Genomic DNA, 14,379 nt, shown 5'->3' on the forward strand with positions numbered 1-14,379 from the left:
ATATAAATAACAATGACATCCACTATACCTATTAGTCCATTATTACATTATTGGCTGCAGTTATTCAGTTATTACATTTTCATATTCATATTCTCACAAACCTCATTACATTATTGGAAAGCCGCTACATTGTTGGCTTTAGTACATTTTAAATGGTTAGAAGTATAAAGTCATTGCCAGGAGGTGCATTATTACATTATTTGTTGATACACAACCCGACCAGTGTTTAATCCCTAAATGTCCCTCTGGAGGTTGCACTTCTACCACAAGCATTTAGTAGCTGCCAGCAAGATTCAGGCATGAGTATTGCTACATACTTGGCCAATCCAGTTCTTTTAAAGATATTGATTTTCTGCCATGAACCTAACTTTTATGTGTAGTCTACAAATTTGCCATACAGTAGAGGTCAGGGTTTTCCAAAATCTTAATGTTAGCCTGTTTTTTCTGCACCAAACAATATTTTAATGTATTTTTATTAGGCCTCACTGCCCTGTCGGACTACCTGCTGTCTAGCATGGTTTTGACAGCATCTGTTTTGCTGCCAGTGGTACTGGTGGATTGCCCAATGTCAATAGAATGAAGAAGAAGGAGCACAATCTCAAAATCCCTCAGCTTTTCTCTCAGCTAGGTGGATGAATGTTGGACATATCCAGGTATTCCCGCAACACAGTGATCCCAAGTATTGAGAATACAGCTAACTTCAGTTTATTGTTTAATCATTTCACCCTGGACAAAAACAAAACAAAAACATTCGAGTTTATTATGAAAGACCAAAAGTAAGATGGCATTCATTGTCCTTAAGTGCATGTAACTGTCTGACCAGAACTTTAACCTCACATAAAAGTCAGTTTACCACCAAACTCCCATTTTTTAATCTCCAGGTAAATATGGCCAATAATAACTTTACTGCATTACATATGCAAGAAGTGTATAAATTCAGGATATAATCTAGGCTGTTAAGAGTTATAAATATAGTTCTGCCACTGCCCTGACTTGGATGTAGCCAGAGTGCTCTCCACTTCCTCATTTAGCTTTGTTCATTGTCCTGTTCGCCTCCCTCTCCCTGTCAGATCCACTCTCTGTATAGCACAGCTAGTCCCAGCATGCTGAAGAGGAAACAGAGTTCCCGGGTCGAGGCCCAGCCCATGACCGACTTTGGGCCAGATGAGACCCTTGCGGACAGTGCTGACATCTTCTGGATAAACAAACCAGTGAGTCCCCCTGGATAAGAAGCCTAGTTGACCAGTTTGACAAAAAAACCCCCAAAAAAACAGTCACACTTTGTTGTTTTTTTCCTTTTCTTTTCTGTTCCTACAGTGGGTCCATTCGTTGCTTCGAGCTTGTGCCATCATCAGTGTCATCTCTGTTTGTATGAACACTCCTAAGACCTTTGAGCATTACCCTCCGCTACAGTATGTGACATTTACCCTGGACACGCTGCTCATGTTCCTCTACACTGCCGAGATGATAGCCAAGATGCATATAAGAGGAATCATCAAGGTAGTTTCACTAAGACTGTTCATAACTTTAATGATAGTCCCAAGAGGCACAAAACCTCAAAGTAAACAACAAAAAACACATATTTTCTGTATGCAAAACTTAACACAAAGACATACAGGACAAAGAACCATTCACACACACACTCACACCTAGGGAGAATTTAGAGAGACCAATTAACCTGACAGTCATGTTTTTGGACTGTGGGAGGAAGTCGGAGAACCCGGAGAGAACCCACCATGCACAGGGAGAACATGCAAACTCCATGCAGAAAGACCCCGGGCCGGGAATCGAACCCAATACCTTCTTGCTGCAAGGCTACCAACTGCGCCACTGTGCATCCCCCAGTTAAAAAATACCCTCACAATTAGAGGCCTGCATTAGCATGGGAAAAAAAAACAAAAACACCTTTGTTTCTGGTTCTTTTCATGTTACTTTTCTGTTTAACGCTGACACATCTTCTTAGGGTTGTTATTCATTTAAATAACATCAAACCTGTGCTAATTCTTTATATTTCATAAATGATGATTCAAAAATGATGGGAGCTTTTAGCAATATCTGTAAATGTAAAAAAGGTTAATGTTTAATTATCTTATCTTCTATTGAACTTAATGGCACCTGAAACTTTTGCTGTCTTCTATCACATTGTTGAAAGTGCTGGATATATATATATATAAAAAAATCCACATTGCGTAGGAATGTAATAGCAAGGTTTTGCCCTTGTCAGTATATGTAATCAAACATGGTACTTATTTGTAGAGTGTTCAGCACACACCCTTCCATTTGCAGCCTTTCTTCCTGAGAAAGAGTGACTCCCTAAGAGCTTCTTACACACTCTCTCTCTGTAAGTGGTAATTAAGGATGGCTGTTTCAACTGGCCCCTTGGCATTTCAGCTTCTTTTCAAATGTCTTTGTTGCATTTTTTGCTATGCAACCTTTTGAATTATAAAAATAAATAAACAAACGTATTTGATAAAACATACTCATTTAAGGATCATGCAATGCTACTCTTGCATAAGTAATGGTCTGAAATATCCCCACATATGATTTTCATTTGTTAGCTTGCTGTCAAATATATAAATTATTAAATCCATTTAATATTTCTTCTCTTTCAAGTCTTTTCTGTGACTCTTTTTAGGGTGACAACTCCTATGTGAAAGATCGCTGGTGTATGTTTGATGGATTCATGGTGTTTTTCATCTGGGTCTCCTTGGTACTTCAGGTGAGTTGCATTATTTATTGTTTTTAAAAGTAATAAATACAATTGCTTCTTTGACTGCATATTGCAGTTCTCATGTTAGGTCTATATTTATATTACTAATATTTTTCTCATCTGTTAAGGTTTTTGAAATAGCAAAGCTTGTGGATCAGATGTCTCCATGGGGAATGTTGAGAATACCGCGAGCACTAATAATGATCCGTGCCTTTAGGATCTACTTCCGCTTTGAGCTCCCCCGTTCCCGGATTACCAACATTCTGAAGTAAAATGCTACGATGAGGATTTTTCAAAAGTATGCGGACACTTTGTGGATATGTATCCTTGTAGTGATGCAAAATCTGCCTTCTCTGTTTTGTTTCCCAGGCGCTCGGGGGAACAGATCTGGAGTGTCTCAATCTTCCTCCTGTTTTTTCTCCTGCTCTATGGAATTTTGGGTGTTCAGATGTTTGGAACCTTCAATCGTCACTGTGTTACAAATGATACAGAAAAAGAGTAAGTATCTTCTAAAAATAAAACACTTTAATTTTATATTTTATTCTGGAAACTTAATGGTGTTGCCCTTGGATTTGTGGCATTATGTGAAACACATACACACATATATATACAGTATATATCTTATATGTATATAAGATATATAAATAAGCTGGTTGTCATGATTTTTTCTTATAGAATAATTTTTTATGATCACATATAATGATTCTGTCTAGAAAACATCTGTCATATAGGTATAACATCTATTATTGCAATAGAATATTCTCACACTGAACTATATTGAAAAATCGAACCTTCATTTTGTGCATATTTACTTAGCAAGCTTTTTATATAAAGCCACATTAGCTGCCACGTTTCAGATTTGTATTTGTAAAAAAACAACACTATACATTTTTCCTTCCACATTACAATTACGCAGCAATGTGCTAAGATAAAATTTACTTTTTGATCCCAAATTCTGGAAATGTACGTTTTTTGTGCATTTCTGCAATGCTCTATATATGGTTGGGAATACGTTTTATAGTTTAAACTTATAGAGAAGAACACGGTTCACATGCTCTTCCCACGTATTGAAATGTAAGTGATTTTCTTTTTTTAAATGCCGGTGGCCATATGTTGACATAAATAGGTGATCTTGAATAATTTCTAAACATTTAGTTTTTATTTATTCAAATAAAAAAAGTCATTAGTATTTTGTTTTCACAGGTCATTTTGACCCTAATGTTGGGCTTCATTTTCCTCCTGTTTGTCGTCACGAGAAATGACTCGGTTTCATAAGACATGTTGATCTATTTCAGGCCTGCATAATTAGCTTTATTATAATCATCATTGTGCCTCTGATTGGCCTTTGTGACTGTGCATTAAATTATCCCTTCTGATCCTGTAATCCCTAATAAACAATTTGGATGAGTGTCTGGGCAGGCGATTTAAGAGAATTAGTTTTCATTAGTGAAACTAAGCAGATTCTGGAAACTCCTTTACCTCAAAGAAAGTTATACATATAAAAAGTATTTCAGTCACACTAAATTCAGTTTTTCTTTTGGAATTATGAGGTACTTTATATAAGATGTGATTATTTATTTATTTTTTTACCCTTTTGTGTAGCAATGTGACATGGAACAGCTTTGCCATCCCCGATACTCACTGCTCCCCTGATGGAGAGGGCTACCAGTGCCCTCTTGGCTTCAAATGTGTGGATCTAGAAGATTATGGCCTCACCAGACAGGAGCTTGGTTACAGTGGATTCAACGAACTAGGTATATGTTGTTATCAATGTCTGACATTAAACCAGATTGAACTCTTCTGGTTTTTGTCCAGTAACAGTTATTAATTAAAGCCATTTATATTTACTATGTAATCGTTAAGTAATAATTAAAATTACTAGCTAATAATTTTTCTAGACTTTCTTTCAGATTCTGAAGTTTATTTACATTTTCTTAGTATTTGGTAGAATTTCCTTTTTGAATGGTGTAAAATTGGTCAAAAATTTTTCTGCCTTCCAGAACTGGATTGACTGAGCCACAGTTTTTTGCCTTGCTCAAACAAGCCTTTTGGATTTGCTTCTACATCTTATATTAAAACTTGAAATATAGAGTTTCTTTGTCCTTAAGCAAATTTGAATTCTTGTCATTTTGAATGGAATGTTTTTGCTGAAGCTTCAGCTACCTGGATGATCTGGATCTGGATTTTGTTTTTGCTTCACAACCGTATTTCCACATGACATTCTTTACTGATGATTTGATAAATTTTTTAAAAAAATGCACCAGATTCATATGCAGCAAAACTCCCAAACAATGTAATACTGCCACCGATATGCACACCACAGGACATGTTTATAAAAATGAAGATCTTTGAAAATGGAACGGGTCTCCTTCCTGTGATCACTGCTGGACAGTCCTATGCTGTTGCTTGTCTACAGTTTAATCAGATCTGCAAATTTTAAAAGTCACAATAACCTGCAGATCTGTTCTAAGGACTGTCTCTAAGTATGAAATCGGTGTTAGATAAAAAGTGCTTTAGTACCCAACTCATGTGCATCTTCATCTTACGTTTTCTCCTGTCTTGTCATACTCATTTCTGCTGATTGGCCTGTAACCTTAGATTCAACTAATCGAAGTATGAAAATATTTGACTGAAAATATTTTTGCATTTTTTCTTCTGGTTCTCTATTTCCTAGGTACAAGTATCTTCACTGTGTATCAGGCTGCATCACAGGAGGGTTGGGTTTTTCTCATGTACAGAGCCATCGACAGTTTCCCGCGCTGGCGCTCCTACTTCTACTTTATAACTCTCATTTTCTTCTTGGCTTGGCTCGTCAAGGTTAGAGCTTCTGTCTTTCTATTGCTATTCCCATAATAATTACAGAAGGCAGTTAAATATGAAAAAAGCTCAGGTTAACTGACATCACCCAATATTTTACCTACTGGAGTAATGACTTCTCCTTGTTAGCAAAATGTTCTCGGGCTAATTAGTGAAGGACTGTCATCTAATATATAGTGAAGAGAGCTCATGCACAGTTCTTCTTTTTTTGGTCATTTACTTTTAATTGTCTTAGCATATCTTGGGTTCACTCCCCATGTCCTTTCTACTCCAGAATGTGTTTATTGCTGTCATCATTGAGACGTTTGCAGAGATCAGAGTGCAATTTCAGCAGATGTGGGGGTCGAGGAGCAGTACCACATCAACTGCTACAACACAGGTATGACTATCACACTCATAGACACAAAGTGAGTGTTGCCCTAAAATTGTCATGATGACAGCTTGGGTATATTGCGCACCATTGCCTTTCAGTGTGAACCCCATAAAGCTCCACAGCTAGGATAATCTGTCAACAGATGTTCAGATGAGACCAAAATGAAACTTTTTCACTTGCATGCACAACACTACGTGTAGCGCAAAACCAATTCTGCTAACATCACATCACTCACACGAACAACGGTGTGCTGGGAAGATACTTTTCTTCTTCATGTTAAGTGAAGCTAGTCAGAGGTGATGGGAGCCTATTAAAAGGAGCCAAACCTACTAAACGCCGCAAAAGACTAGAGATTGGAGTAGATATTTATTTTGTAGCAGGACAACATACACAGCATACAGCCAAGATGTAATGCACTGGTTTACATCAAAGCATATCCATGTGTTAGAATGGCCTAATCAACGTAATTCCATTTCAATTGAGAATCTGTGGCAGCATTTGTGGCTTACAGATAATTTCCATCCACTCTAAGCTTGACTTAATTTGCAAAAGAAGAAAAAATAGAATAGGTAAAATTGTCAATATCAAATGTCAGATGTGAAATGTTTGTAAAGAAGACTTACATTTGTGATTCCAGCAAAAAGAGTTCCTACAAAGTATTAAGTCTGGGAAGCTGAATTTAAATTGACACCACACTTTGTACATTTGTATTTGTAAACACATTTGAAACCATGGGGCATTTTTTTCTCCTTCAAAACAGTGTCCTCTGTGTTTTCATCTAACCAAATTGCATTAAAAATACATGTAAGTCTGTAACTGTATCATAATGAAATCTGAAAAGGTTCATGGAGTAGTTGGCAAAGAAGAGGACTGCAGATATTTAAATGAGTGACAAAACATTCATGATAACATCCAAAGTTAGTTTTTTCCCCGACACATAAGGCTGTTGGTTCCTTAAAAATATGCTTATGAATAATGACCTAATTATCTGTCTACTCGTAATCAAGCGTTGTTTCATTTGATTAGGAAATTGAGAGTTGATCATGAAGAGTACATATATGGACCTTTTCAGCTATAGGACTTTCATTATAGCTTATGAGAGTCTAGAAGAATATTCACAAAATATTCCAGGATGTGGCTTTATTGACTCAAATACAAGCATGTATTGAATCTGTGGCTGTGCAGTAAGTCAGAGTTTTGATTAGCATTTAGCATATTTCAAGATGTACAATTTTCTTTGATTTTTTTTACTTGTCTTGTATCAAGGAAAGAATCCAGTACTTTATTATAAGCCACCAAAAGCGGACGCAAATATAAAATAAAAATCTAGCTGCCAATTTTTAAATGTTTTTGCTGGCATAAGGGAATCACAGATTAAAATGACAAATGCCACTGGAACTGAATCATATGAACTTCAATTCTAACTGGTGTTTAAATATAAATATGTGATTCTTGGCAGGTTTTTTGTAATCTTTGCAGTCATATTTCTGGGCTTTGCCAATGACTACTTACTAAAATGGAATGAACAGCACACAAATATGATTAGTCTGAGTGTTAATCTAGTTCCAACAACTTTGTAGTCCAAAAATATAATCGGCAGAAAATCATTAACGCTGCGTGTATTCATAAGAAGAATATAATAAGATTTAAGCTTTATAAAAAGCTTTAAGATGAATTATTTTTGTCAGGAAAAGGAAACATACCAACATGGATTGAAATTAGATCTTGATAATTAGCAATTATTAATATAAGACCCACATATGTATGTTGGAATTTTAAGTGCAACTCCCTGGTACATTTATGTTTTAGACTCAAAGCAGCAAAGGAATTACTTCTTGAATTAAGTCACCAAATTCAACAAAAATGATCACAGCAAACTCACCAGCTTAAATTTGAGTGTATGACGTAACAACTTGTATCACAGTTGAGCCACCAAAGTAAAGAAGCTAAGAAAGATGGTCTTTCACTGCACTAGCTTAGAGACTTAACAAACAAGCAAACTGCAGTATGGATAAGAAATATGAATAAAAATGTTATAACAATAAAAGTGAGATAAAAAGTAAAAGTCAAAAGTATTTTTAAAAATTGCAGTAGTTTTAAGCAGTATATCAGTGCATGTGGCTTTAACCACACCAATGCAAATTTTGCCATTAAATATAAAACTTGCTCATGTTGAAATAGGCTATGTCAGTATAGCATTTACATTGAAAAGAGCAATTCCTGCAACTAACTATTCCAATTATACTGTTATGTGTTGGCACATCATCAGGTGCATCATCATGATAACATTTTGATTAAATTTTTTTATGATACCCCAAAAAAATAATACAGAGGTGCTTCTCTTATTCAATTTCAGTCTTCCTGTAATTCGCCACAGTGATTTCCAGTACTTGGACACTTTTCTCTACATAATTGTTTTACTTGTGATGGGTTAATTGCAATATTGGTACCTAGCTTTTAAAACAAAATTCTGACAGCATTTGTCACACCACTTAAACTAAAAGTGATTGTTCTGTTTCATTTTTCACAAGATGATGCCATTTTCTCCTAAAAAAAAAATACTTCAATTTATTGCTACATGATGTGGTAGGAAGAGGAGTTATACTAGTCAGATTGTATAAGAATCTGAAGAATCAGAAGAGAAAAAAAATATAATGCAGCTTACAGCTAGTTAGAAGTAAGAAAAAGTAGTTACTTACCTGAGAAAAGTTATGCTCATTACTAACACCTGCAGTCATCTTAAGGTCTTGCTCTCTGCTGATGCCATCTTTAGTAGCTATTACTATGAAAGCTTTAGTGTGTCTCCAAGAAGCAGCCAGATAACCATGTTCCATGGCTAAGCACTTCAAAATGGTGCCATTGTGGACATGAAATTATGCATCTGCAGTTGTGTTTTCCTGTTCTAGTGGATGAGACTCAGAAGACTCTTTTGCTTCCCCAATTGTGCATTTTAAAATTACATTTCTGCTTTGAAAACTGATCGAAAGGCTGTGTGTGATTTATTTATTTTGCATACTTCAAAGATTTTCAGGCCTTACGGCTCTAAAATATTATGATTGATTCCTAAAGGAAAATTTAGTCTCAGAAAGTATTTTTGATCAGTGAGAACATAAAATATTGATGTCATGAGCAGTTTTTAGTGATTCGCCTTGGGAAAATTGTGAAATCATTTTTTATTAGTTTAGTAATTCATGAACATGCTTGTGCTACTGGGAAAATGGCAAAGACCTTAAAAGAAATTGCCATTTTTGTCACCATCCAATTTAATTATAATCTCATTGCCATACCAAATCTCTGTCTTAGAGGGAGGAGAGCTAATTAGCCGTGTCATAACACTTTAATGTCAGGCACAGAAGGCAAAGTAAAATAAGCCTTTCTTCAGCCTCCCGAGAATCATTGACTGGGGTACGGGAGGCAAAAATCTGTCCCACACTTTCTATTGCGGGACTTTGTCATATTCTATCCATACAAAGATTTGTAGTTTCGATGTCGTTGCTTTTGCAGGATCTCATCCACCGTAAAAACATACAATTTCTATACCTCCTCTCTTCATTTACTGTAAAGTAGATGAAGCAAAGGTATATTTTTGCTTGAAGGAGGTTAAAACATACAACGTGGTGAGTCTATGCAAATGATGGAGATGATGTGCAAATAGAGTGGTTAGATAATAGCAGATGACAACCCTGAGGACTGTGTAAGCTCTACTGGGTGCATCTTTTTCCGGATTTAAACTTCCTGTTGCTTCGCAGAGCTAAATTAAGGTGTGTTTAATCTCTCACAGCGTAAGACCCACATAAATCCTTCAACCATTTACTGTTCCACTCTTTGATTACCTCCCTACCTCCCACACTGTTTCGGCTTTGTCTCCTACCTGAACATCAACATGTTCTCATCCTGCCAAGGCTGTGCGTTGCAATCCACCGCGATTATCATCTTGCTTTTATTATCCCGTAATCCGACACACACACTGTCGTCTTGCAGTATGTCAGACATACAGAGATGATAGAAGCCAGATTTGTCTTCAGTTCACTCTTACTTCATATACAATCTACAAGTTAAAACTTAATAGATACTGCAATGTTGCGAAAAACAAGGGGAATCTTACCCCTTAAAGTTTGTCAGTTTTATTTAATCTTTGAAGCCTAATCTCTATTAAGAACAATAAATCTGGTTAACTGTGTGGTAGAGAAATCACTGCTGTTACCATGGCAGTGACCGATGTGATTTAAAATGTTTTCAGAACTGAAAACAAAGCATTTGTGTTTTAAACAAATGACTCATAATTAATGGTTCGACTGAATATGTAGACCTTCTAATATTAGCATTCATATTAATGTGAAGGTCTATCATAATTAACCAGAATATTATTGAAAAGTGGATTTATATATATATATATATATATATATATATATATATATATATATATATATATATATATATATATATATATATATATATATATATATATATATATATATATATATATATATATATATATATATATATTAATCATGTAAAAACAATCATGTGCTGATGTCACTAAGATAAATTCCTAGTGAAATTCACTCACCAGCCGTTTTGCTATGCACACATGTTATCAAGGTGTATGTAAAAGTGGTTTGACTTATCTTTGCCCTCAAAAATACTTAATTCTTTCTGGCATAGAAATACTTCTGAAATGGTTCAGAGACTTTGGTCAGTAATTACATAGCAGCATCATAGAGGATGCTAACCCTGTAGTGATAAAGGGATGCACTAAGGTTGTACTGTGGGAGGTTGTGATTTTTTAAAGGATTCCCAACACCAACTGTGCTATGAAAATCCACATGCGACAAACTCTACTTGAGAGCCAGCATCCGGCAATTTTTAAATGTTGAGAAGGTAATTCATCCAATTGATTCAGGTTTTCTAGTTCTCAAACACTTTGAAAGGATGCAGGTCAAAAACTAGAGTTTGGCATCCCTTCACCAATACACCATGACCAGCAGCCCAAACAATGACAGAACATGTACATGACATTGCCCAGCCTGTTTGTCTCCAACAACTATGCCACATTAAAAGCCACTCTAATCCCCATTCTCTCCCATTCTAATGCTGTGCTTGATCAACAAGTTGTCCTTACCCTGTCTAGACTTCTAAGTGCAATAAACAGCTGCCTTGTGATTAGCTGATTTTCTGGATGAGTTAACAAGCAACTGAACAGATGTACAAAATAAAGTTGCCTGTGAGTGTATTTCAAGTTTTTGATGATTATGGCTTCAGTTTCTCAGAAAATGCTATTATTGTGGTAGACCTATAAAAAAAAAAAAAATTCTGATAGAGGTGTCAGCCTAGTGAAATGTACGCAATTCTGTTGTACACTAAATGCACTCATTATCTAGTCAGGGCTCTTTTTGTATGAATTACTGCATTAATGCAGTATGGCAGTGGTCCCCAACACCGGGCTGCAGACCAGTACCGGTCCGTGGACCAATTGGTACTGGGCGGCTCAAGAAATAATTAAATATGGCCGTTCTATGTACGTGCTTCGCAGTATAGATGATTAATCTATATTATCATCATATTTACCCTTTTCTTTTCCCCTTGTTTTTGAAAATAAAGGAAAAGGTTGTAATGTGTGAACTAGCTGTCTTGTATAATTGAATGTCTCAGGGTTATTTTTAGTTTTTTTGTTTGTTTTGTTTTTTCACTTTTAGACCCCAAGGGCAACCTCACTGCATTTAGAAGCTAGCATCCTGTTTTGGGTGGGCTTGAATCTATGTGCATAATGCCTTAAGCTTTATATTTGCAGCCACAGATGCTACATGATGATGTATCCACGGGGTTTCTATGTGTGTCACGTCTACTGCTTCAAATGATGTGTCTGGTTCTGTGTGTTTCTAAGCATTTTCTACCACTTATTTGCTGCCCTTATGCCACAGATGTTCCATGAAGACGCTGCCGGAGGATGGCAGCTTGTTGCTGTGGATGTCAACAAACCACATGGTAGAGCGCCTGCTTGCCTTCAGGTAAGTACACCACATAATAAATATGCTGCTGGTGGAAGTACTGCTCTCAGTGTCCCATAGGCAATTTCATATTCTACTTGTGTGGCCAAAGAAACACTCAGCGAGCGTCATCATCCATTTGAAACTTGCGGCAGAGTCATCCTCACCTTATTGTTTTCACATGCGTCACTGCATTCAGCTGTTGCATCCGAGACTCGGTGACTCGATTACGAATGAGGAGAAGTTAATATTTGATATACCGAGCTGCGCTAATGACTTATTTGATGGGCGCCAGTGTTGCCCGGGTTGTGCCTGCTGATCGGTTGAGCTATAAAGATAAGCTGAAAGCAGCGGGTGTTGTTTAAAGCTGGGATGCTGTTGATGGGGGTTTGGTTGGGAGTAAAAGGCATGGCCCTCGCTGTGAGAGATTGTCAATAGAGTCTACGGATACAGGAGGGAGGACAGCTGTCGACACGCCTTCCTGGAGAAAATACTTCTCCAGAGCTTTTTGACACACACACACACAGGTAGAAAAGCAACAAATTAGTACAGAGAAATTGGATAGAGAGTGAGAGAGAAAATAGGGGTAGTGAAAAATGGAGCTTCTCTATTAAAGTAGCATTCTCCCCAGAGCCCTATCGTCAGTAGGAGGGAACATTTAGATGGAGGGATAACCAGAGGGGTAAACACAACTGACTTCCCTTTGAGCCATGTGCAACATTACATGCAGCACTCAACAACTTCTTTGTTTCTCTCTTGCAATCATACTAATAAGCTCTTATTGTTACTTTGTTCCAAAAAGACATTCTGCCAGAAGAAACCTCACAAATCCAGCAAAGACTAGAATTAGATGAAGTTCAGTCAGACAGTTATTGGCACTGCGTTATACGCAGAGCATTTGTAAGAAATTATTTACACCTACTGTATCTAGAATCCCTCTGATTAGTATTGAAAATGAAGGGATGTGCCACTTTCTTCCAAATAGCTTTTCAGAGAATGTCAGTCAGATTTTCTAGTCTGGTTTAGATCAAAGCAATTTCATGTGTTAGAATGGCTCAGCCCAGAACTGAATCCAATTGAGAATCTGTTGCAAGACCTGAGAACTGATGGACACATTTGCTCTTATTCCAGTCTGACTGAACTTGACTTGGATGTCAGATCACAAAACATTCAAGGAAATTCATAACATTTCAAAAAATACAAGAAGACTGAATGGGGAAATTGCTCAATGACATGCGAATGCTTTTACAAGGTACTGCATGTGATAATAATTAATTGCTTATGCAATCATATTTTTATGATTAAACTAGAGAGATATTAAGAACTGTTTGTTCAGGAGAAAAAAATAAATTACATGACACTGTCAGGATAAGCTAAAGGTCTGGGTGACAATCCCCATTTTACTGGCTTTCAAGCCAGGTAAAAATGGGGATTTACCTTTATTTTTTATGATAGTAAAACATTTTTAAGACCATAATAATGGACTAGAAACATGGGAGGTTACAGTCTTTGTCAGAATCGTTCTTTTTGCATTTTGTGACGTTCTTCAACTTTGTTTATTTCTTCTTTCTTTAACATGTCAAGTGTCAAGCCTAAGACTGATAATCAACAATACCTTTAGTGTTTGAATAGTGCTGACAGTGACATGAATCACACGGTGCTTGAATTCAAAAGGCATCAATTGTTTTGGTTGTCACAAAGTGACAGCATTTTGTGGCATGCAGAGCCATCAGATTGCTCAAAAACTTCTTACATTTTCTTCATGCTTTCCAGAAGTTGCAACGTGTGAGACACATTTTTAAAGCCAACTTTTTTTTCTCTCTCAAATAAAACTTGTATATGCTGCAAATTAAAACTTAAAAGTATACATATAATATATTTTGAACGCAATCTTAAACGGCTGGAGTACATCACAATATGAAGCCGTCTTGACCGTGGATGGACAATATTTCTCTAATTTTGAAGATCTACTTATGTCTTCAAATGTGAATTTCAAATATACTGCATCAATTGGTATTTTTATTTATTTATTAATCTTAATTGGTAAAGATAAAAATGAGAATGTGAAAACAGCGACAAAGACGTAGACTTTTAGATGTCTGAGAGACGGATTCTCACTGTGAACAGCACCACTGTTCATAATAGTAGACATGCAGGATTGCAGTTTTCTTAGTCAAAATATAAATGTACAATTCACAATAATAATAGCCATCTGAAATAAGGCTATGAAGTGGCACCTCACTCTTGATGTCTATGGCTTTTTGATTTGGAACCGTAACATGAAGAATTACTGTTCTGACTTCTTATTGAAGAAACTTTCAATTACAAGAAATAGCTACCTTTTATTCTACCTCATGTAGCGAAAAATGGATAGACAAAATACGTACTACTACAACTGACCAAAGGAATGTTAGAATTCTGGCACAGATTGCTTCAAGTGAAACCATTTCATTGTTGCCCTGCTTTTTCTGTAGGGTCTTTGTCCTGCTTGC

The 14,379-nt window shown here is 36.3% G+C and overlaps 1 protein-coding gene across 3 annotated transcripts in view; it reads left to right on the plus strand.

The window, feature by feature from the left end:
* The window catches only part of nalcn (sodium leak channel, non-selective), a 74,386-nt gene that overhangs the window by 5,889 nt on the left and 54,118 nt on the right, over positions 1–14,379 (plus strand). For 2 of the 3 annotated variants that reach the window (XM_044132071.1, XM_044132072.1), the window contains 9 exons: positions 1,071–1,211; positions 1,318–1,500; positions 2,636–2,719; positions 2,839–2,978; positions 3,080–3,208; positions 4,313–4,464; positions 5,385–5,527; positions 5,802–5,906; positions 11,822–11,908. In XM_044132071.1, coding sequence (XP_043988006.1) covers positions 1,071–1,211; positions 1,318–1,500; positions 2,636–2,719; positions 2,839–2,978; positions 3,080–3,208; positions 4,313–4,464; positions 5,385–5,527; positions 5,802–5,906; positions 11,822–11,908 — 1,164 coding nt within the window. Of the gene's footprint in view, positions 1–1,067; positions 1,212–1,317; positions 1,501–2,635; positions 2,720–2,838; positions 2,979–3,079; positions 3,209–4,312; positions 4,465–5,384; positions 5,528–5,801; positions 5,907–11,821; positions 11,909–14,379 lie in introns of all 3 variants that reach the window. The other variant, XM_044132073.1, reaches the window with a different exon arrangement.

This window comes from Gambusia affinis, linkage group LG11, assembly GCF_019740435.1.
Source record: "Gambusia affinis linkage group LG11, SWU_Gaff_1.0, whole genome shotgun sequence".
Lineage (NCBI taxonomy): Eukaryota > Metazoa > Chordata > Actinopteri > Cyprinodontiformes > Poeciliidae > Gambusia > Gambusia affinis.